Source organism: Pantherophis guttatus, chromosome 10, assembly GCF_059756535.1.
Source record: "Pantherophis guttatus breed Tessera chromosome 10, ASM5975653v1, whole genome shotgun sequence".
In the NCBI taxonomy this organism is placed as follows: domain Eukaryota; kingdom Metazoa; phylum Chordata; class Lepidosauria; order Squamata; family Colubridae; genus Pantherophis; species Pantherophis guttatus.
This window is the reverse complement of record NC_142072.1, coordinates 26,796,350-26,818,297: the sequence shown is the minus strand read 5'-3', so window position 1 is coordinate 26,818,297 and position 21,948 is coordinate 26,796,350. Positions and strand designations below refer to the sequence as shown.

Here is a 21,948-nt window from a genome sequence, read left to right as displayed (position 1 = left end):
GCCTGGCAGCTGGACTGACAAGAATCTTGGCAGTTCAGCCACCAGCCTACCTTCTGGTTTTGCCAAAGGAATGTGACCCGCTCCAGAAGCGGTAAACTACTCGGCCCTTTTTTCAGGGAGCGGCTCTCTATGGCTCCACTTCTTCCCCTCAAGAAAACCTTCACCCTCCACTGTTACATGCGGGCACCTGTGTCTGTCCCACAGAGCTAAACGTGGTTCAGGTATCCACACCTTAATTGCCAGCAGTTTAGATCTTGCACCGTTGACCTCTGGGTGTGACCCCTAGGTCAGTCAGTAGTTTCCACTTCCAAACCCATAAGGCTAGTCTAGAAAGATCCAATGAATGTAGGAGGAGAGCCGATTGTAGCCAAAACCCAGCCTGGGAATTAGCCATGAACAGCTTTGCTCTTGGGACCTCTGCTACCCATTTGCTGGAGTCCTGCTGTTCCTCTTCCTTCATGCATTTGCTCTTCCTCATTAAGGCACACATCTTCCCCCCACCCCAGGTGGAACAGTTCTGAAGCCTGCGTGGCCTGCAGGAAGATCTGACCACGCTTCTTCTCAGGGGTGTTCGGTTTTTCCAGGCATTGCTGGGAAAGAAGACCTCCCACCAGAGGGGGAGACGTGGCCTGGCAGGAGCAAAGGGCAGAGCGTGCCTGGTGGGGCACCCAGGTAGGTGCTCACAATCACCCAACCAGCCTTCCAAAGCAGTCTCAGATGGTGTGTGTGTGTGCGTGTACATGCACTTTACCCTGTTTTCACTGTGTCACTTTTTGCATCTGTCCAGAGAGTGGCTGTTGTTGGGCAACTTTAAACTGCCAGTTGAGAGTATGCAGATGCCTCTTTCTGATCACAGCGTCCATGGTTTTCTTGGAAAGCACACCTCACTGGCAGAACCACCCTTCCATCTGAGTGGTGGAAAGGCAGAGTCTCTGCGTACCTTCTGAACAAATCCAAGCAGAGGCATCCTAGCATTTCTGTCTAGCACTAGAAAACTTGCCTTTTCGTTGGTTTTCAGGGCACAACCCAAGCAGCTCTAGAGAAAGTTGGCCATTGCCTTCCTCCAGAATATTCCGCGTTCAACCTAGCCAATGGCTTTCCTGGTGGTCTCCCATCCAAGCAGGCCCAGACCTATTTAGCCAGCTGGAGAATAGCAGCAAAGGAGGCCCAGATGTAGCCCTTTTCCTGCCTCTTCCTTCACCAGGAAAAGTAGTTGCCCGCACAAAGCCCTTCCCGTCCCCCAGGCCCATGGGAACAGATGCAGGCAGGGTGTGTGTGAGAGAGGGAGGGAGGGAGGGAGGGAGGGAGAGAGAAAAGGCAGGTTCTTGGCAGAGGCCTTTTGAAGTCGTTATTGGGGAGCTCTTTGCTGGGTAGAAAACCCAGTTCCTGACCAAAGACGAAGGGAACAATCGTACTCTTGTTAATTTGCTGACCCAGGACCAATTTTAAGTCCATCTGTGCTTTGGGCTCCTCCTACCCGCCTTTTTGTCCTTGTTCTGTCCTCCTGGAAGACCCTCCCTCTCTCCCTCCCTCCTCATTTCTAGGCCAAGCAAGACCCACAGAGAGGAAACCCCGAATGTACTGGCGTCCAGCGAGACCCTGGGCCAGAGGCGACCCACCCTCAAGTCCCAGCTCCTGCAGAAGGAGGACCTATATACATCCCTCTGCCACTTCAAGTAAGGGGATGGGATGGTCTTCTAGTTGCTGGCCCATGCAAAAGCTGAGATACTTACTATAGATAAAACGGCAGCAGACGGGAATGAAATGCAAATGTCTAGCAGAGAGTGCTTGCCGGAAAATGCCGATTAGTAATAGTAATGGTAGTAAGTCCAAGAAGTCCAAATATGTTCCAAAAGTCATAGAAAGCCAAATCAGGTAATCAGCCAGTCAAAGAGTATGAAGAATCAGGAATGAGTTACAAACTAGTATTACAAATGGTTGTTTCCAACAAAAACCGCAAGCAAAAGACCTACCTAATTCTGCCTGCAGGCAGCTGGCGGCAGTTACCCATGCCTCCTCCTTTACTTAGCAAAGAGCCTTATGGAGTAGCATTGCTCTGCTCGCCTCTGCATGCATCTAGACCTGGGCTTGGGGTTGTGCCTCATCATCTGGCTGTGCCAACTGAAGAGGAGATGCCTGTGTCTGAGCAAATGCAGTTGAATCCTGACTTGCTGGGTCCAGAGGCCGACAATCGTGAAGCTCAAGCTGTGTTGGAGCAACATCGCTAGATTCAAGTTCAGACTCTGAATTGTGGGTCGTAGCAGGTTTTGGGAGGAACACTGGGTGAGCAGGATGGCCCCTTAGCTTGCTTGAAAGAGGCTGAAAAACTCCCAACAAAGGGCTGTGGTTCCGCATATTGCAAAAGGCAGAGGGAGCAGGCGTGAAATCCAGCAGGTTCGGACAGGTTCTGGAGAACTGGTAGCAGAAATTTTGAGTAGTTCAGAGAACCGGTATGGAAATTTTGAGTAGTTCAGAGAACTGGCAAATACCATCTCTGGCTGGTGAAATCCAGCAGGTTCGGACAGGTTCTGGAGAACTGGTAGCAGAAATTTTGAGTAGTTCAGAGAACCGGTATGGAAATTTTGAGTAGTTCAGAGAACTGGCAAATACCATCTCTGGCTGGTCCCAGAGTGGGGTGGGAATGGAGATTTTGCAGTATCCTTCCCCTGGAGTGGGGTGGGAATGGAGATTTCCTCGAGTGGGTGGGAGTGGAGATTTTGCAGTATCCTTCCCCTGCTATGCCCACCAAGCCACGCCCACCAAGCCACACCCACAGAACCAGTAGTAAAAAAAATTGGATTTCACCACTGAGAGTGAGCGATGGTCTCTCCTATCCAGCCAGATGGAGCAACAAGTGTTTCCCACAGGTTCTTTGTTGGTTCGTACAATGTGAATGGTCGGGCACCCCAGGAGAGCCTTCTGCCCTGGCTGAGTCATGATGCGGACCCTCCAGATGTCTACTGTGTGGGGTAAGCCAGCCTCTCTCTCCATGCTCCTTGGACCTTGTTGGAAATGCTTTGCTCCAATCTTACTTTTGCTTCATGGGCACATGTGCTGCTTAGCAGTGCTGGTCATAAGGCAACTTGATTACCTGACTTTCTTTTCGGAGCTGGGAGAAGACTGTTTCCTTCCCATAGAGAATCAAGGACCTAACCGTCCCTCTCTGGAACCCAGCTTTCAGGCTCTGGATCTGAGTCAAGAGGCTGCTATGTTTAATGACACACCCAGAGAAGAGGAATGGTTTGAAGCTGTGACCAAGAGCCTTCACCCAAGAGCCAAGTATGCAAAGGTAGGGCTGGGGGCTTTAGCTGCCCAGGGACTTCTCCTCCTGAGGTTCTGCTCTCTGCATGGTCCACCCTGTCATACTCAACCAGGAGGCTTCACTTCCTCCCTCCCTTCCCTTGCTGAGCTCTCAAAGAAGTCACAGGAATGTTGTGTATTGCTTGCTTCCCCCATCCCATGTGAGAGAGCCAGGGGACATACATTCAGGGCATCGGTTCTTCTTGTTGGAGTACTGGAATGCCAGGGCTGTGCTCTGTTGGCTGCTGGCAATTTGGTCAGTTGAACCAAAACCCTGAATAACCAGGAGGAATTTGCCCTTGATCTGTTGATGCCTTGTCTTCCTGAGTACTCTGGGAAATGAAGTTGCGGAAAGGTTGCACAAAATGCTGCTGAAGAAGGACTAGAAGCAAACTTCACCAAACCTGGTATCAGGGTAGCCCAATGCTTCTTTCCTTTCACTCATTGCAGCCCCAGGTGAGGCTGCAGCAACCTTGTTCAGGTGGTTCGACCTCTTCTAGGAAAGTTGAGAATTTGCCTGAGCTCCTGTTTTGGGCAACATTTCCCAGATGAAATTACTGAAGTCTCGACTTTGTAGGGCAGAATCTTTGCTGATAAGAAAGCTGAGATTGTACAGGATTATCTGGGATCTGTTCCATCCTGCGGATTCCAGGAAAGTATATAGGAATCAGCCCTTCAAAGTCAGGAAGCAGGCCTTTTTTCTAGAGCACAAGATTCTGGCTATGAGGACCCTTCTCACTTGCCCATTAGGTTACTGCCAGGCACCATGCATGGCACTGCTTTGGCGCCATGCTTGGAAGCTGCAGTTGGTCCCCCTTGTCTGCTTGTGGGAGGGTAGGAATAGCTTAACGCTGCGTGGCCAGAGGCTCCTGCTTAGAGTTGGAAGTGGCTAGCCCAGGTCAAGCGTTCACGTCCACCATGGGTGTCCCTACCTGGGATGCTCTGGGTTCCTCTGCCCCGAGAGTCTGGGGCATTGGGGCAAGCAAGAGAGCCTGCTTGCTTATCTCAGTGGCAGCACCACCAGGGATAGCTTCCTGACTTTTAGAAAGGCCTTAACCACTGAGCTCTCCAGAAGATCCATCGTCAGTATGCCTACTACTTTGGGTTAGATTTTACAATATGGTTTGGTGTTTTAAGGAACTTGTAGTTATCAAGAAGTCATGCCTTGAGCTACTTTTCTGAGCAGTTTAGTTGAGCATGCAAATGTGGCAGTCAAAGTCAATAATTTGACTCAGCAAAATATTCAACAAAACCTGTCGTGATTATTAGCAGAGAAAATGGCAGACTGTAAGTTGCTCATCTTCAAGGAGATTCAAGGTGCTGGTGATTACCTATAAGGCCCTACATGGCTTAGGCCCGGGATATTTGGGGGACCATCTGCAGCCAGCAACAGCTTCCCATCGCCCGGTGCTTTCCCACAGAGAGGGCCTCCTCAGGGTGCCGTCGGCCAGACAGTGTCAGCTGGCGACCCCCAGGGGGAGGGCTTTCTCTGTGGGTGCACCCACCCTTTGGAATCAACTGCCCCTGGAGCTCCGGGTGGCCCCCGACCTCTGCTCTTTCCGCCGCGACCTGAAAATGTGGCTGTTTTGTTTGGCCAGCCTGGACTGATGGGGTTTTAATTCTAATTTAATTTTAACTTGTTGTCTTAATTGTACTTTTAACTGTTAAATTATGAGATTTGGATTTAATTTTTTAACTTTTTATTAGATGTTTCTTAACTGTTGTGAACCGCCCTGAGTCCGGCTGGAGATAGAGCGGCATATAAATCTCATTAATAAATAAATAATAAATAAATAAATAATCTTAATTGGATGTGCTATTAGTTGAATGTATGACTGTAGGAATGAGAATATGTCAATGGCTCCATGTCTTGCTGGAGGGAAGCACTGAGTGATGTACTGCAAAGCTCTGTTCTCAGCCTTGCATTGGTCAAATTGAGTTAAATGAATGATTAGAAAACATGGTTTTCAGATGACACAAAGATGAGAGGATAGCAAACCCCATATTCTAAAGGTGCAAGAGAATGTAGACAAACTGGAAATAGAGCAAAGCCCAAAATATAAATTCCAACAGGGACACAAATACAGTGTCCATCATTTGGGTTAGAAAAATAAAAAGCATTTGCATGTGTTGGTGGTGGGGGAGGGGTGTCAGAAATCATACCAGCAGCATTATTGGTGAAAAGATCTGCGGGGCTTAGTGGAACATTAGTTGAACATGAGTCAATGGTGGGCTGAAGCTGCAAACAGAGCAAATGTGGTCCTAGGCTGCCGTGGCTGGACCACATCCAGATGCCCTCAAAATTTAAGAAGAGAATTGACAAAATGGAGCCTATCCAGAGGAGAGCAAGCGAGATGATGTACTTGGAAGAAAAAGCATGGAGCTGCTTGCTATATTTAGCCTAGAGATAAGAAGGCTGGGAGAAAGCCCGAGAGTGGTCTTCATGTATCTGAAAGATTGTCATGCTGAAGATAGGCAGAATTGCTCCAGAAGAATCAGAATCGGAATCGGAATCGGAATCAGAATAGAGCTGGAAGGGATCTTGGAGGTCTTCTACTCCAGCTCCCTGCTCAAGCAGGACATCCTATGCCATTTCAGACAAGTGACTGTCCAGTCTCTTCTTAACACACACACACACACACACACCCAGTAATGAAGCACCCACAATGTCTGAAGGCCAGCTGTTCCACTGGTTAATTGTCCTCACTGTTAGAAAGTTTCTCCTCAATTCCAGGTTGCTTCTCTCCTTGATTAGTTTCCATCCATTGTTTCTTGTCCTGCCCTCTGGTGCTTTGGAAAATTTATTTATTTATTTATTTATTTATTTATTTATTTATTTATTTATTTATTTATTTATTTATTTATTTATTTATTTATTTATTTATTTATTTATTTATTTATTTATTTATTTATTGGTTCGATTTATATGCTGTCCTTCTCCAGAGACTCAGGGCAGCTTACAATGTGTTAAGCAATAGCCTTCATACTTTTGTATATATCTGTATAAGTTGACCCTCTAAAAAATTAATGTTTTTAAATTATGAAGAGTAGATTATTTTGAACCACAGGATTTATAATGTGCCCAGTCTCTTCTGGTCTGCAATTAGGACCTTAACTTGGAGGATGGGAGGCAGGCAGCTCTAAGCTTAGTTAGACTTAGACAGGTGCAGCCCTGGCTGGACTGTTGCTGAGAAAACTGCTTAATTCAAAGCACTTTGTTTCTGTTTTGGAGGGCGACATTCTGGTGACGCCCCCCTCAGCCGTCCTGTTTTGTTGTTGATGGTTTACAGATCAAAGTTGTTTGGCATGTCGGAATCTTGCTGCTGCTCTGCATGAGGAGGGAGCTTGCTGCCAATGTTTCGGATGTGTGTGGGGTGACAGTCGGCTCCCTGGGTGGCACGGTGAGTCTGTTCTCAAGGACAATTTGGGCCGGGGGCCAGTCCTTTCCAAGACATGGGCAAAATTCTAGAATGGCCCTGTGCAGAGGGGATTGGGGGAGGAGGGGATTCACCAGCCCTGCAGATGAGAGGCAAGCAAAGGGCCAGACTTTCCCTGCCTGGCTCACCCCTGCCAGAAGTGATGCAGAAGAAGAGGAAGAGGAAGAGGAAGAGGAAGAGGAAGAAGAAGAAGAAGAAGAAGAAGAAGAAGAAGAAGAAGAAGAAGAAGAAGAAGAAGAAGAAGAAGAAGAAGAAGAAGAAGAAGAAGAAGAAGAAGAAGAAGAAGAAGAAGAAGAAGAAGAAGAAGAAGAATTACAGCTAGTCCTCATTTGGTAACTGCAATTGATTCCAACAACTGAGTTGTTAAGCCAAATAGTTGCTAAGTGAACATGTCACTGAGACAATAGTGCAGAGTTCACTGACTGTTGCCAAGATAAAGTTCATTTTTTAAAATAATTTTTATTAAGAGTTTCTACATAGATTAAAAAAAAACACAAAGTGAAAATATGTAAAGGAAGCAAAAGAAAGAAAGTAAAAGAAGGAAAAAAAGATCATTGAGAAACAAAAAACAGAGAAAGTAAGCATTTCCTGGCCTTTTGAACATCATACAAAATGTCATAAAATGTTTCCTGTGGTAACTCCTGATGTTTGATTGTACTATACAGTTTAACATCGGCTACTTTCAAGGCAGATACATCTCTAATTTTTAAGGAAAGAGGGAGAGGGAAAGAGGGAGGGAGAGAGAGAGAGAAAGCTGGGGTGGTTGAATGGGACTGGGGTCTTCCAGCAACAAGGGGAACAGGGAGCCAAGCTGCTGGACCCTCCTTGGACCCTGTTTGCTTCCAAGCAAGGATCCCTTTTGCCACCTTCTTCCACGCTGTTATTTAGGGTTTACTCCCTTTGTGTCTTGCAGGACATCAAGGGGGCCGTGGCCATCCGCTTCAGGTTCCACAGCACCACTATTTGTGTGGTGAATGCCCACCTGACAGCCCACCCACCGGAATCTGAGCAGTACAGCCAGGACATCCGTGACATCTGTGCCCGCCTGCAGTTTTTCCAGCAGGATCCCAGCCTCCCAACCATCCCTCTCAGCCAGCATGAGTAAGTGGGGAAGCCTCTGAGGACAAACGGGGCAACAGAATGCACGGCTTGGCCTGGCTTGCACTTCCATTGGGCAAGTAATAGGACTCGATATGCTAATCTGGGCTGAAGTTTGCTGGGCATCTCTTTTGCATTTGGTGGGTCCAAGGGCTCCTTGAAGTAGGACTTGTCGTTTGCTGAGGGAATGGCACTGTGTATTGAAGTCACAGGAAGCTGAGAAGGTGGAGCTGCCGCCGGTGGCAGTCATCATCTTATCAGAATTCTTTCCTGATAGCATCGTCGTATGGCTGGGGGACTTGAACTCCCAGCTGGAACAGCAGAACATGGATCAAGTAAAGAAGCTGGTGGAGGCCCAAGAATTCCGTGCTCTTTATCGACATGATCAGGTGAGGTTAACTCACTTTCTCATTCTCCCTTGAAAAGTTTGGGAGGAGCAGACCTTTGGTACCTTGAGTTCATCCTACATGCAAAACTGTAAATGGGGGGGCACTCCCCCACCCAAGAGTGGTCTTCAGTTTGGGGGTTATCTTGTCTTCACAACCCCTAAGCAGCTGTCAGGAAGGCCTTTGCCCATCTCCTGGTGCATCAGTTGTGCCTTTTCTTAGATTGGAAGGTGGGTAGGTGTCAAATATTCACTCATGCCGTAGTTGCCTCATGGTTTGGCTACACAACGTGTTCTGCATAGGGCTGCCCTTGAAGATCACCTGGAAGTTTCAGTTGATTCAGAATACAGCAGTGCAGGCAGTAAGTGTTATGGTCCGCCAATGGCCTGCGGAGCTGGCAGCAGAGTCAGAAGCGAGGAGGCTGGGGAGGAACATGGGCCAGTCCTGGAGTCTGGGGAAGGCTCGGATGAGAGCTCTGCATCAGAGGCAGAGAAAGGGCCATCTGGGAGGTACGTGCTGCCTCCGGAGTCGGACATCAGCGAGGCAGAGGAACAGAGGGAGCCTGTTCTCAGTGCGTGCATGCGCAGAGCTGCCAGAAGGCAAGAATAGTTAAAACAAAAGGGATGACTCGGGAATAGGGCTTGGAGATGATTGGCCCCTCCCATAAGACTTAAAAGAGGAGCAAAGGCACGTGGGCCTTTGTAGGAAGCAACATTGTTAATTCTGTTCAGTTTAAAGTCTGAAGCTCTGTTTGATTCTGAATTTCGTGTGGCTTTGCCAATTAGGTCTTTGGCAGCGAGTCAAGGGAGATAAAGGTGGGTGATTATCAGCCTTATCCCAAAGGACTCTTTACAACTATTTGGGACTTGTCTGTGAATGAACAGAATTCACAGCTGTTGCAATAAAAGAGGTTTTTGGGACTACTCGTGTGTTTTACTGACTCAGGAAGCCTAGGTCAGAACAGTAAGGGGCATGCCTTGGTGTGCCCACGTAACACCTCTGCTTTGTGAGTTGCACTGATTGCCAGTATGATTGCTTTCTGGTGTGATTCAAGGTGCTGGTAGCTATCTATAAATTTCTACATGGCACAGGATCTGACCACTTGAGGGAGCGCCTGTCTTCCATAGCATCTGCCTGGCTGGTTCAATCTGGCCAGGTTGGCGTACTCCAGGTTCCTTTAGTTAAACAATGACATCTGTTATGACCCTGGAAGCACACCTTGTCTCGTGCATTACTTGCTCTGAGATGAGGTTCCCCCTGAGATTTGAACAACCACCATCCATCCAGTATTTCAAAGGACCCAAAAGTTTGGTAAGAGTTGAGTGATGCCCTTTTCTTCTTTTTCTTCATTCTGTTCTAGGTTTGTTGTCTCTGCTGTCTTTGTTTCTTTGCTTTTCTTATATTGTTACTTGTTCCTCTGCGATTTTGCTTCTTGGTTGCCCCACCTCCCAGCTGGAGACTCACCTGGTTAGCTTCTCAACTCAGCTCCAAAGCTTTCCTGCAAGTCCCAGCTGTCCAGAACATCAGGGGTTTGAGTTTGAAGGCTTCCCCTTCCCAATTTTCTTCAGGATTAGAAACCGGCTAAGAAACTAGCCAGTGGAGAATCTGGTCTCCAGAGCTTCTGAAGATTGTTCAAATGGGCATTGTTTTTTTTTTTTTACCAGAATTGTTTTTAACATGTTTAACAATGTTTTTAACAATTTGTAAACCACCAAGTCCCAACAATGTGGCATATTAATTATTATACAGATAACAATGTGAAGTCACAGCAGCCAGTTCTTTAGCTGGTAAAGGAAATTGACATCCATTTCTTCCAAAGAACCTGGGATGTCATAACGTCTTGGCATAGTGTATGTGAGGATCCAAGCAGGGTGGCCTTTTGCAACTGACATATGGGAATTTTGTCAGTGTGCAGATTTTGAAGTGCAGTTCAAGATTTTTCGGTATGGTACACAGTGAAATCACTGGGACCCACTCAGATCACCATCGTCAGTTTATGCTGTATTATGCTGTATGTAGTCCTCGACTTACAGCAGGTCACTGTTTGAAGTTACAGTGGACCTCCCCAGGGTTACTTACAACCTGGTTCTGAAGTTCCGATGCTTGAGTCCCACAGTCACGTGATCTCATTTCAAGTGCTTGGCTACTGACCTGCATTTATAGCTATTTGCAGCATCCAGCAGTCATGCAACTGTATTTTACGATGTTTCTGCCAAAACCCAGCATTTTTTTTTTGTTGTTTGGGCAAAACCAGCCCATAGCAAACTGGTTTACTTAACAATCATGGCATTCAATTACGAACCATGGCATTCACTTAACAACTGCTGCATTCACTTAACATATTTCATAAAATTCCGGGTTGGTCATGTGATAACCCACATTTCGATTGTAAGTCAAAGACTACCTGTGATTTTTCAAGTTCAGTTTTCAGATTTCAATACCTTGCACTTTTCTCCAGTTCTTTATCTTCTATTCTACCATCCCTTAGCATTGCCACATCAATTATCCAAATTTTCTTTTTTTCAAACCCAATTAAATCTGGTGTGTTATCAGCCAAGACTTTATCAGTTTGTATTTGGAAACCAAAAAAACCAAAACTGGGAGCAAATAAGTTCCTAGGATTGCCACTTGCTAGAACTGAGAGAAGGTGCTTGAAATTTGTCCTTGAAGCAACGCGAGTAGAAGCCTCATGTTGCTGGAGAATCTTTTGCCTGCTAACGTTAAACATGTGCACCACATGGGGTCCTCAGAGACCAAGATACCAACCTACAGTCAGTGGTGGGTTGCCCCTGGTTCGGACCGGTTCTATAGAACAGGTAGTTAAACTGGTGGGAGGCTCCGCCCACTGACCCTGACGTCATGAGAAGCAATCTGCGAATGCGCAGAAGCAAGGCGTGTGCGCGAGTGTGCGATCCCATTGCGAACCGGTAGTAAAGGTAAGTAGAACCCACTCCTGCCTACAGTAGATGCTGTTCTCATGACCATAACTTCATTTCTTCGCTTTTTTCTCCTGCCAGCTGAGGAGCCAAATGGAGGCAAAGAGGGTGTTTGAAGACTTCACAGAGGGAGAGGTCATCTTCCAGCCCACCTACAAATACAAAATTAGCTCGGACGAATGGGATACCAGGTGTGGGGCAGACAGAGGAAGGACGAGCTGACAGGGAGGGAGGGTGGGTGGGTGGGTGACAGATAGCTATTGTATTCTTTGTATTCTTCCAAGGAAATTATAAAGATTTTGAATTACTTCAGTATCTTTGCAATGGGAGAGACCATTCCCATAACAGCCATTTACTTACTTACTTTCTTACTTACTTATTTAATTTGTCAAATTTATATGTTCCCCCATCTAACAAGTGACTCTGAGCAGAGTACAATAGCCTAAAAACAATATATACAAAATTATTATTTTTTAAAAAGTTTGAAACAATAAAAACCACAGTGTTAAAATAGAAAAAAAGACACAAAGCTAACCTAGAGAAAAATATTGGGCAAAATGTTAATTATAATGGAGCCATCTTAATATTTCAACAGTTACCTTGGGTCCTCAGATTTTGAGGAACCTTCAGAAAGTCAAAAGGATGATGCCAACTGTTCTGTCCCCATACCACACACGCACCCCCACGGACGGCCCAGAGTTAATAAGCCACACGACAAAACTCTTTGAAGATAAACCTGGCAGCAACCCAGTGGCTAGCTGCCAATTCAGACTTTACTCACACAAAACAAAGATTAGACTGCAAGCATTCCGATAAAGCAGGCAGAGTTTCAACAATACAAGGATTAATCCAAATGCAGTCCGATAAAGCAAGCAAAGTTCAGTAATGCAGAGATCATGGATTATTTCCAGTTTTTGCTCATCACAAACTGAACCAGCCACCACACCCACATTTATACCCTGTGGGGTGTGGTCCAGTGACTCAGCTAATCTCTGGCACGCCTTCCCCTCTGCTGCGCACGCTTCTCCCTGCGCCTCTGCCGAGGGTCCAGCCAGCACTTATCTTCTTCGTCGCTGTCCACATGTGGCTGCGGGGACGTGCTTGGCTCTGAGCCTATCTTTTGGCCTTCGGTGTCCTCCGGAGGCATTGCCAGAGAGGAGGGTCCTGGAGAGGAAGGCCTTGCCAACTCCTCTCCCTCACTCTCAGAGTCTGCATCTGTCGATAGCCCAGGCTCAGGCAATGGAGCCACAACAGCCAACATCCTTTGGGGAACAAGGGAGGACATTCCACAATGCGGGGGCCATGACAGAAAAGCCCGACTGTCAACGACCCACCAAATGTTGCTCCCTGCCAATGAGACCCACAGCATGCATTTTCTACTGGACCTAATGAGATGGGCAGATGTAATTGGGGGGGAGGCAGTCCCTCAAATAACCCAATCCCATATCATATAGGGCAGTGGTGGGTTTCAAACTTTTTTACTACTGGTTCTGTGGGCGTGGCAGGGGAAGGATACTGTAAAATTTTGATTCCCACCCCACTCCAGGGGAAGGATACTGCAAAATCCCCATTTCCTCCTGATCAGCTGGGACTTGGGAGGCAGAGAATAGATGGCGGTGGGGCCGTCAGAATTTGTACTACCGGTTCTCCGAAATATTCAAAATTTCTACTACCGGTTCTCCAGAACTGGTCAGAACCTGCTGAAACCCACCACTGAATGGTTGTGAGTTGCACAGAGTTGTGGTTCTAAGATGGGTGGCCATACAAACCCTTTAAATTAATTAATTAGCAGATCATTGAAGCATCATGGGATGGGTTGTAATTTGTTTACAAGTTGACTCTTTCTGTGATCCAGAAACTGCAAGTCTCAGGACTTCTTCCAAAATGGCCACTTCCAAAATGTCCTCAGACTACCCACAACAAAAGTTGTTGTGGGGAAGAAAGGAATAACAGAATAACAGAGTCGGAAGGGACCTTGGAGGTCTTCTAGTCCAACCCCCTGCTCAAGAAGGGGAAAGTAACACCAGGACAAGCAAGGATAACTTTAAGGCTGCCTCAGATAAGGGTTGGGGGAGAGGAAGAGAAGCAGAAGGGACTGCTAGAAGAAGTGATTGCTGGTGCAGGCCTGCCAGGGACGAAGTGCCAGGGGGAAATGTTGGTGGAGTTACACTGAGCTACTAGGCAGATGCTGCTTCTGCTTTTCTTGCAGCGAGCAGTATTGTGCCTTTGCCTGGTGTGACCGAATTCTCTTCAAAGGGGAGACCATCTCTCAGCTGGACTATCGAAACCACCTGACCTTGAGGAACAGCGACCACAAGCCAGTCAGTGCTGTGTTTGACATTGCGGTATGTTGACGTAGGCTCAGCTCAGGGTCCATCTTCCTGGACCCTTGTTGGCATCTTCTGTTCCTCACATTCCTCAGTTTTGCAGGCTGGCATAGCCATTCAGTCTGCTCACCAAGGCTTCAGAGTCTTCTGCCTACTTACGTGCATTCAAAGTTGTTGCTTTGCTTTTCTGCATGGCATTTTGGTAACCTTGGTAACCCCAAGGAACCCTTGTTTCGTTTAACAAAATGAGAGCGCTGTCCTCTTCAAGAAGGACCCTTGACAGCAATGGAGTTTTGCTAAGCAAGGGCATAAGCTTGTCATTGACTCACTTTTGTTCATCCAGTAGATTCCGGGCTATAAAATACAGCAAATATACAGTATAATAAAATATCAAGGTATGTAACAAATTAGCCATAACATGAGACTGCAACTCAGAATCCTGAGCAAAATAAAACAGTTGTGTTTGAAGAACAAAATATCTTGACCAAGCTAAGGTGGGACTCTGAAATGGAAGTAGAGAAAATGCCAGGCACTCTTCCATTCCCCACACCACTGAAAATCCTCTTCTCTGCCTTGCACAGAAGAAAAGCTATAAGAGAACATCTTTGAACAGGGGCAGGTTGGCTCTATTCCCTTGAGATGGATGCAGTGACTACCTCTGTGGCCTGGTTCTTGTGGTTTAGCTTCTATGGAAGGTGATTGTGGTAGAATCTGAAGCTGAAGTGAGTTGAGGAGTTAAGAGACATGCTAATCTGGAATAGTTTAGGGCAGTGTTTCTCAACCTTGGTAGCTTGAAGATGGGTGGACTTCAAGCTTCCAAGGTTGAGAAACACTGGTTTAGATGGAGGAAGCAGCGAAAAGCAGACCCTCCCTAAATCTTGTAGTGCTTACCTAGTAGCACTTAGCAGTAGTACTTAGACTTATATACCTCTTCATAGTGCTTTTACAGCCTTCTCTAAGTCAGCCTATTGCCCCTAACAATCTGGGACCTCATTTTACTGACCTCAGAAGGATGGAAGGCTGAGTCAACTTTGAGCCAGTCAGGATCGAATTCCTGGCAGTGGGCAGTGTTAGCCTGCAATACTGCTTCTAACCACTGTGCCACCACTAGCAGTTTCTCTAGTGAGGGCATTAGGCTGCCAAGAGTCCAATTAATAGGCAAGTAACCATAAATACACCATTCTGACCAGCTGCCCATGTCCTCTTGGTTCCTTGTGCTGGACAGCAATGCCAATAATTTTGCTGGTACTGATTGTGACTACATATTATATGTCCTTTCTAGGTGAAAGTGGTGGATGAACAGCTCTACCGCAAAGTCTTTGGGGAAACTGTGAGCTCCATGGACAAGAGGGAGAATGCCAGTATCCCATCAGTCACTCTCTCCAAGAGGGAGGTAAAACAGTGCTACCCAAACAGAGAGGGAGTTTAGCACAGGAGCTGAATTCAGGCAGGAGTGGTCTCTCAAGAGACCATTGGATCAAGACAATCTTGCCTAGCTGTGGAACTGGGAACTTGGTCTGCTTTGCTGGTTCAGAGAACAGTAAGCTCTAGTCATCTGCCCAAAACATTCTTTACGAATAATTAATTAATTAATTTAGAATCAATTTCCTACTGGCTGGAAATATTCAAATCAGGGGATTTAATCCAATATTGATACTTAACCTGACCTAAATAATGCCACCATCAGATGACAAATCAGAATAGAAGCTGCAGGGGTTAGAAATGATGGAAAATATTTGTAGCTCAGGTGGTACATGTTGGTAGCGGCTTGTTCTCCGGGCTTCCTGTTTAGCTTCAAGTTGTCTTAGCTTCATGTCAGGTCTGCCTCCCTTCAAATCCTAAGAAAGAAAACCCCCGACTCCATTGATTTACAGAAGAGGAACTTTTAATAAGAATGAACTTTGCAAAAGCAAGGCAAGATCTGGGAAAAATCTGGGTGAAAGTTACACATTGAAAGTCACCTCAAATCACTCCTCCAGGAGGGATTTGGTCCAGCCCCAGAAAGACCAATCAGCATCCAATATGATGTTATGGGAAGTGTTGTGTGCCTCCGGAGTCCCAGGATGGTTGGCCTTGGAAAAGTCCAAACGACTCCACGCAGCAGCAACACAGTTCATGAGTACAAACCTCCCTTCCAAATTCTCACAGGAACACTTCACATCACCTTCCTTTTCCACCTCAAATGCCAACCCCCACCCCCACTCCCATTTCTATGGCAGCCGAGAGCAAGCAAGCTGCAAACCGCACGCTGTAGAGCCAGCTGACACAAATGTTTCATCACCAGGCTAGGTGGCATCCTTGGTGGGACTTCAGTTGATACTTCAACCAAAATTCCTCTGAGGATGTCACCTGATGATGAAACAATCAGAAGCTAAACGAGAAGCTGTAAGGGTTGCCTGGAGAAAATAAGATTTACACCACTATCATTTTGGCAGTTCAAGAATGGATGAATAGCAGCTGAACTGAACTCTGGGTCTTTATTCTATTGTTCTGCATCTCCAGTTCTTTTTCAGGGATGTGAAGTTTATGCAGCTACAAATGGACGTCTTCATCATCTGCAATGGGCCAACCCCTTGCCAGTTTGAGTTCATCTGCAAGCCACATGAAAGCAGCTATTGCAAGCCATGGCTAACAGCAAAACCCAGCAAGGGCTTCTTGTTATCAGGTGACTTGATGGTTGTGATATGTGAGTGTACCTGCATGTTGTACTCCAGTTTACGTTTGTGCTAGAAAGAAGCAGTCCATAGGCTGCTTTTTGGTTTTAGGTTTGAGAACATGCAATTCATTCTCTGTAACCTGTCTTTTCCCCTGAAAAGGTGGTGGTATGAGCATCAGACTTGAATAACTTGGATTGTTTGAACTTGTAGCAGTTTGATTTCTGGTCTATATTTCTGACCTTAGGTAGTGTTTTTGTGCACTCCATTGCTTTTGTTAGACCTCTGATATTTTTAATCCCAACCAGATAATCAATGTATTGATTATCTGATTGGGATTAAACAAATATAATCTGTTTATTATATTTTGTGTCTGGAATATTTCAGTTTGCTATTTCTATGAGGTTACAGCCAAACTTTGCTAAAATGTTGGTCTTTGATCATCTGATCTTTCTTTGTAAATCTCCAACAACTCTTTCCACCTGTGCATGAGATCTGTGTGAAGTTTTCAGTCTTGGTATTCTTAGTTTACATCTTTCTTCTCTCTTGAGATGATGAGGTAACCATTGAGTTGGAAGTGTTTGTGAATAAATCAACAGCAACCCATTTAAACTCTGGAGAAGACCAATTGGAAGATGTCTTAGTTTTACACCTTGACCGGGGCAAGGATTATTTTTTACCTGTGACAGGAAATTATTGCCCCAGCTGCTTTGGGACCCCCATACATGCTCTCATTCACATGAGACAACCCATTCAAGATATATTGCCAGAAACCATCAGGAAGCTGGTGAGATCTTACTGTCATGGATACCCCCCCTTCTACCTGTGATACCACCATTTGCACAAGAACACAGACCCTTATAGCGCCTGTTGTTGTTTTTATCCAGACACTGATGCCATTGCAGTCAGGAGAAGATTTCTTCTGGGATGAGAAGCCCTTGGACGTACCCAAGGAATTGTGGATGATGGTGGACCATCTGTACCATAATGCTTGCCAAAAGGTGAGTATCCACCTGAGTCTATGCATCCTAATCGTGATAGAAGTATCCTGTTGCAGTAGGCAGGTATTTAATTCTGAAGTCAAGGATAGAAAAACAGTTGGGAATGTTTCTATAGATTATTTGACTCAGCTCTGTTCCTTACAGATAGTACTCGTTTACTGACTACAGTTGTGACTGGCAGCTCAGTCATTAAGCAAAGCATTCACTAAGTGAACTGTGCTTATGAACTTACTTCATCTTTCCTTTGCTTTACAGACCTGTGAAGGTTGTAAATGCAAGGACTGGTCACAAAACTTTTTTTTTTATCACTGTTATATCTGTAAAAGGTTGCTAAATGAGGCAGTTGTAAATGAGGACTACCTGTATGACAGTTTCACATGCAAAAAAAGGCCTGCTATGGGACGATGGGAGCAGATGTGTTTGTATGGATGCAAATAAGAGGAATGTGCTGTCAGAAGACCTGACAAAAGACAACTGTTTGCATGTAACTTCCATCTTCCTTTGGTTCTGCTACCACTGCTGCTCCTCGCCTGCAGAAGGACCTATTCCAGCAGCCTGGTCCTCGAGCTGAATTTCCGGAGATCCGCGACTGCCTGGACACAGGAACGTTGGACACACTCGGTATTCTTTGGGGAAGGCCCTTTCCTTTCCTTCCTTGCCCAGTGGTGAAATCCAAATTTTTTTACTACCGGTTCTGTGGGCGTGGCTTGGTGGGCATGGTAGGGGAAGGATACTGCAAAATCCCCATTCCCACCCCACTCCTGGGGGAAGGATATTGCAAAATCTCCATTCCCACCCCACTCCTAGGGGAAGGATATTGCAAAATCTCCATTCCCCCCCACCACTCTGGGGCCAGCCAGAGGTGGCATTTGCCGGTTCTCCGAACTACTCAAAATTTCCGCTACCGGTTCTCCAGAACCTGTCAGAACCTGCTGGATTTCACCCCTGCCCTTGCCCCTTAAAGCTGCTTCTGGGCCACCATCTAACAGATTCTTGAGGGTGTGCCAATGGGGAGAGTCACACTGCAGCTTCAATCTATCAGCTGCCCCATCCCACCCCAAGAGGGACTTTTTGTCTCCTTGAACTTTTTTTTTTTTTACTTTTAAAACCATTTTTTCTACAACCTCTTCGGCTGGGCAATGGGGGCCGGGGGGGGCAGGGTTTTTTGCAACCGATTCTCCGAACCACCCGCCTCCATCGCTACTGGATCGGGCAATCCAGTCTGAACCGGGAGCATTTCACTCCTGATGTAGGTGCTTAATGGACATAACCCACTCCCATGGGAGACTGGAGCTTTCCCAGGGTCAGAGTAAGCACAGGCAGAGTAAGCAGCCCTTTTCCTTTCATCCTCATTGTCAGTTGGCAGCAGCTGCTCTATAGCTGAAGTTCTGCTTCTCTTCTTGGAGAGTCTTCCAGAGCCAGTTATCTGCTTCCAGCTGTATGACCGCAGTGTGGAGAGTGCTGGCAGCTACTGCCTGAGTAGTCAGGTAAGGGAGCCCAGGGAGGAGCAGGAATGTGTAAACACCCTGGGCATCTCTAGGTCAGCAGTGACTCTCCTCCTCTTTTCCAGGTAGTTTCCATGCTCCCCCGGTGCCACAAAAATGTTTTCAATTATCTGATGGCATTTCTACGGGAACTGCTGCAACATTCTGAGAAAAACCACTTGGATGGGCATTTCCTTGGTAAGCAAGATTGAACCCCCTCTGGGAGTGCAGTGCAGCATCATCTGGCCTGAGGATGAGAGGGGAGGGTTTATTTGCTCTGGGAGCAAGTGGGGAGGAGGCTCCTTCCCACTTGCAGCACTGCAGAATTCCAGCCCCTTGCTGTCCTTTGCTGCTTCCTCTCTCTGGGGCAGCATTATTCCCCACCCCACCCCAAAGCTCAGTGGTCTTCAACATCTTCATAAGTGATTTAGATGAGATGATATAAAAGGAGCTCATCAACTTTGCAGACAACAGCAAGCTGGCAGGATAGGCTCAAGAATCAGATGGCTCTCGACAGACTTGAACCTATCTAACAAAATGAAGTTCAAAAGTGAGAAAAGTAAGGTTTTACACTTAGGAAAGAAAAAACAAATGCACAGGTATAGAATAGGTCCGTGATGGCGAACCTATGGCATGCGTGCCACACGCATGCGTGGCACGCGGAGCCATATCTGTGGGCACGCGAGCTCAGCTCCAGCAAGCTGATTTTTGGGCCTTCTGGGCCCACCAGTTGGCAAACAGGCCATTTCCAGCCTCCGGAGGGGCTCCAGGGGGTGTGTGGGGAAGGCCATTTTCGCCCTCCCCAGGCTCCTAGAAAGGCTCGGGAGCCTGGGGAGAGTGAAAAACGGGTCTACTGGACCCACTGTGCCATCACGTGCCAAAAGTGTGGTGTGTGTGTGTGTGTATGGGGAGGGTCACATGCACATGCGTGGGGGGTGGGGCGCATAGAATTATGGGTGTCGGCACGCGCACGTGTGACCCCTCTGTGCTCCCCCTGCTTTTGGCACGTGATCGCAAAAAGGTTAGCCATCACTGGAATAGGTGGTACCTGGCTCAATACCTGGTGGTACCTGGTTTCTTAATGAGCCACCACTTAAATATGAGCCAGCAGTGTGCTGCAGCTGCCAACAGAGAGGTAGTTTCAAGCTCACATGAAATGCTAGTAGCACTTAATACTGCACTGGTAAGACCGCACTTGGGATACTGCATCCATTACTGATCACTATGATGCAAAATAAATAAACAAATAAATGTTGAGATCCTAGAAAGAGTGCAGAGAAGAGCAATAAAGGTAATAAAGGGTCTGGAAGCTAAAGTGTCATGGTTCCAACCAATGCCCTAATTAAATCATAAGCCTCGAGCCAAGCTTCAAAAGAAATCCAGTTATTTATTAGGAGCTTCATATTGGCACATTCCAAGTGAAGCCAACTCTGACCTCACTTAATTCACATCCAGGCTCTGAACGTACATCCAGACCCTGTTTCCCCCACCCACCCCGCCCCAAGGTGTGTCATCAGTCACATTCTCCAACGAAACAATTTCGCGTGTTGTAGAGATCACTTCCCTCCGGGCACTGTGGATAACCACAGAGATGGCCTTGACAGAGTGATGTATGGAATGTGCTTTTGTTTTGACTGAAGTGTTCCCTCGCTGCAGCTGCAAAGTTTGTTTTCCCATCTCCCTTGCCTATGGCAACTCGAGAGCAGGCCAGGGATGCTTTGCGAGTTGACATATGACACATCATATGACATATGATGAACTATTAAGGAATGTCTAGCCTAACAAAGAGAAGGATTAGAGGCAGGGGTGAAATGCTACCGGTTCAGACCGGTTCGGCCAAACCGGTAGTAAAAAATGCTTTAAAAAGTAAAAAAAAAAAGTTCCGATGATTGCAGTTCGCTCAGCTGATCGTCGTAACTTTTTTTTTTTTACTTTTGAGGCATTTTTTTATTACCGGCTCGGGAGAATAGGTAGTAAAAATTGCTTTAAAAAAGTAAAAAAAAAGGCTCTGACAATCACAGCTGTGCCATGCGATCACCGGAGCCTTTTTTTACTTTTTTAAAGCATTTTTTTACTACCAGTTCAGCCAAACCGGTCCGAACCGGTAGGATTTCACCCCTGCCTCTAATCCTTCTCTTTGTTAGGCTAGACATTCCTTAATAGTTCATCATATGCCTCCTTTCCCATTGCCAGCCCTCACCGCTTCCTTCTTTCTCTGGGCAGCGAGTGTATTTGGGCCTGTCCTGCTGCGTCCTCCACCTGGCCACCCAGCGCCTGACACTGTTGAGAAGCAGAAGGCCCAGCAGTTCCTCCAGCACTTCCTTTTCCAGGAAGGAAGCTCACCTTGAAGGCTTTGGGAAGATTGTCAGTGGGATTCCTGGGAAGATGCTTTGGTATATTCAGAAAATTACATGCTTTACTACTTTAAAATGTTTTAAAATAAAGATAATCTTTTAAAAATAATACAGGGCAGTTACAAAGAAACAATTTCCAAAAACTAGTAGTGGGTTTTGGTATTAAAGGAGGAATTAATGTGGATTCTGACTCTTCATATCCCAGTTTCTGTGGGGAAAAAATCATTCTCCTCCATTGCTTTTCAATTTAATTTTCAACCCCAAGTCAGGTGCTTTGATTTAAATAAATGAATTCTTTTTTAAGATGTTTCCCGCTCTTTGTAATTCAGACAGCGCTGCTGTGGGGGCATGCAAGTGGCTGTTTTAAGGAGCTGCCAGGTAAACCAGGATGCAGATGCCAGGATGCAGATGCCAGTTCCTTGCTCTTTGCCACCCAGTCACGCTGTTCCCCTTGCCTCCATAGTCTCCATTCTGAGTTACATCATGGGTGTCTTTGGCAGTTGTTCTTCCTCTTTGGATTTCAATGGATCACTGGCTGTGTGAAAGCATCCATAAGACCTGGAATTGGAAGGTCCGACCTTGGGACTCTACTTGGACATCCCTAGCCTGGCTTGGCTGCCCTTCTCCACTATCCTGTTTAGGCAACTCCCAAATTTAAAACAAAGTGAAATAAAGAGACCAAGGCAGAAGCATCTCCAAAGGGCAGGCTAGCCCACTCTCGTTGGGGTCTGGTGGGCCTGGAGAATGGAACTTGGGCAGCCAGATCTCATCTTTCATGAGGCACAGCCAAGAAGCAGAACAGTCAGAGTAGTTCAGCACTCTTCTGAGTCAATTTCTGGGCACTGCAGTGAAGAAAGGTGAGCTACTTCATCTTACGCTGTTTAAAGATTCTGAAACATATATAAAGATGACTCTTGCGAAGATAGTGCCATTTTGTCCCTTAAATCAAAGAGTGGAGCTCTGTTGTACCT

General features: G+C 46.4%; 1 protein-coding gene across 4 annotated transcripts in view; it reads left to right on the top strand.

Annotated features, from left to right (window-relative positions):
- INPP5B (inositol polyphosphate-5-phosphatase B) overlaps positions 1 to 21,280 on the top strand; it is a 31,238-nt gene extending 9,958 nt beyond the window's left edge. For 2 of the 4 annotated variants that reach the window (XM_087876896.1, XM_087876895.1), the window contains 17 exons: positions 585 to 672; positions 1,545 to 1,676; positions 2,868 to 2,969; positions 3,175 to 3,289; positions 6,591 to 6,701; positions 7,651 to 7,838; positions 8,113 to 8,224; positions 11,239 to 11,348; positions 13,367 to 13,502; positions 14,767 to 14,877; positions 15,987 to 16,149; positions 16,690 to 16,925; positions 17,026 to 17,139; positions 17,676 to 17,760; positions 18,499 to 18,626; positions 18,710 to 18,821; positions 20,847 to 21,280. In XM_087876896.1, the coding sequence (XP_087733022.1) occupies positions 585 to 672; positions 1,545 to 1,676; positions 2,868 to 2,969; positions 3,175 to 3,289; positions 6,591 to 6,701; positions 7,651 to 7,838; positions 8,113 to 8,224; positions 11,239 to 11,348; positions 13,367 to 13,502; positions 14,767 to 14,877; positions 15,987 to 16,149; positions 16,690 to 16,925; positions 17,026 to 17,139; positions 17,676 to 17,760; positions 18,499 to 18,626; positions 18,710 to 18,821; positions 20,847 to 20,971 (2,168 nt within the window). In that variant the 3' untranslated portion in view covers positions 20,972 to 21,280. Of the gene's footprint in view, positions 1 to 506; positions 673 to 1,511; positions 1,677 to 2,867; positions 2,970 to 3,174; positions 3,290 to 6,590; positions 6,702 to 7,650; positions 7,839 to 8,112; positions 8,225 to 11,238; positions 11,349 to 13,366; positions 13,503 to 14,766; positions 14,878 to 15,986; positions 16,150 to 16,689; positions 16,926 to 17,025; positions 17,140 to 17,675; positions 17,761 to 18,498; positions 18,627 to 18,709; positions 18,822 to 20,846 lie in introns of all 4 variants that reach the window. The other 2 variants (XM_060691401.2, XM_060691400.2) reach the window with 2 other exon arrangements.
- Positions 21,281 to 21,948: the final 668 nt, after the last annotated feature.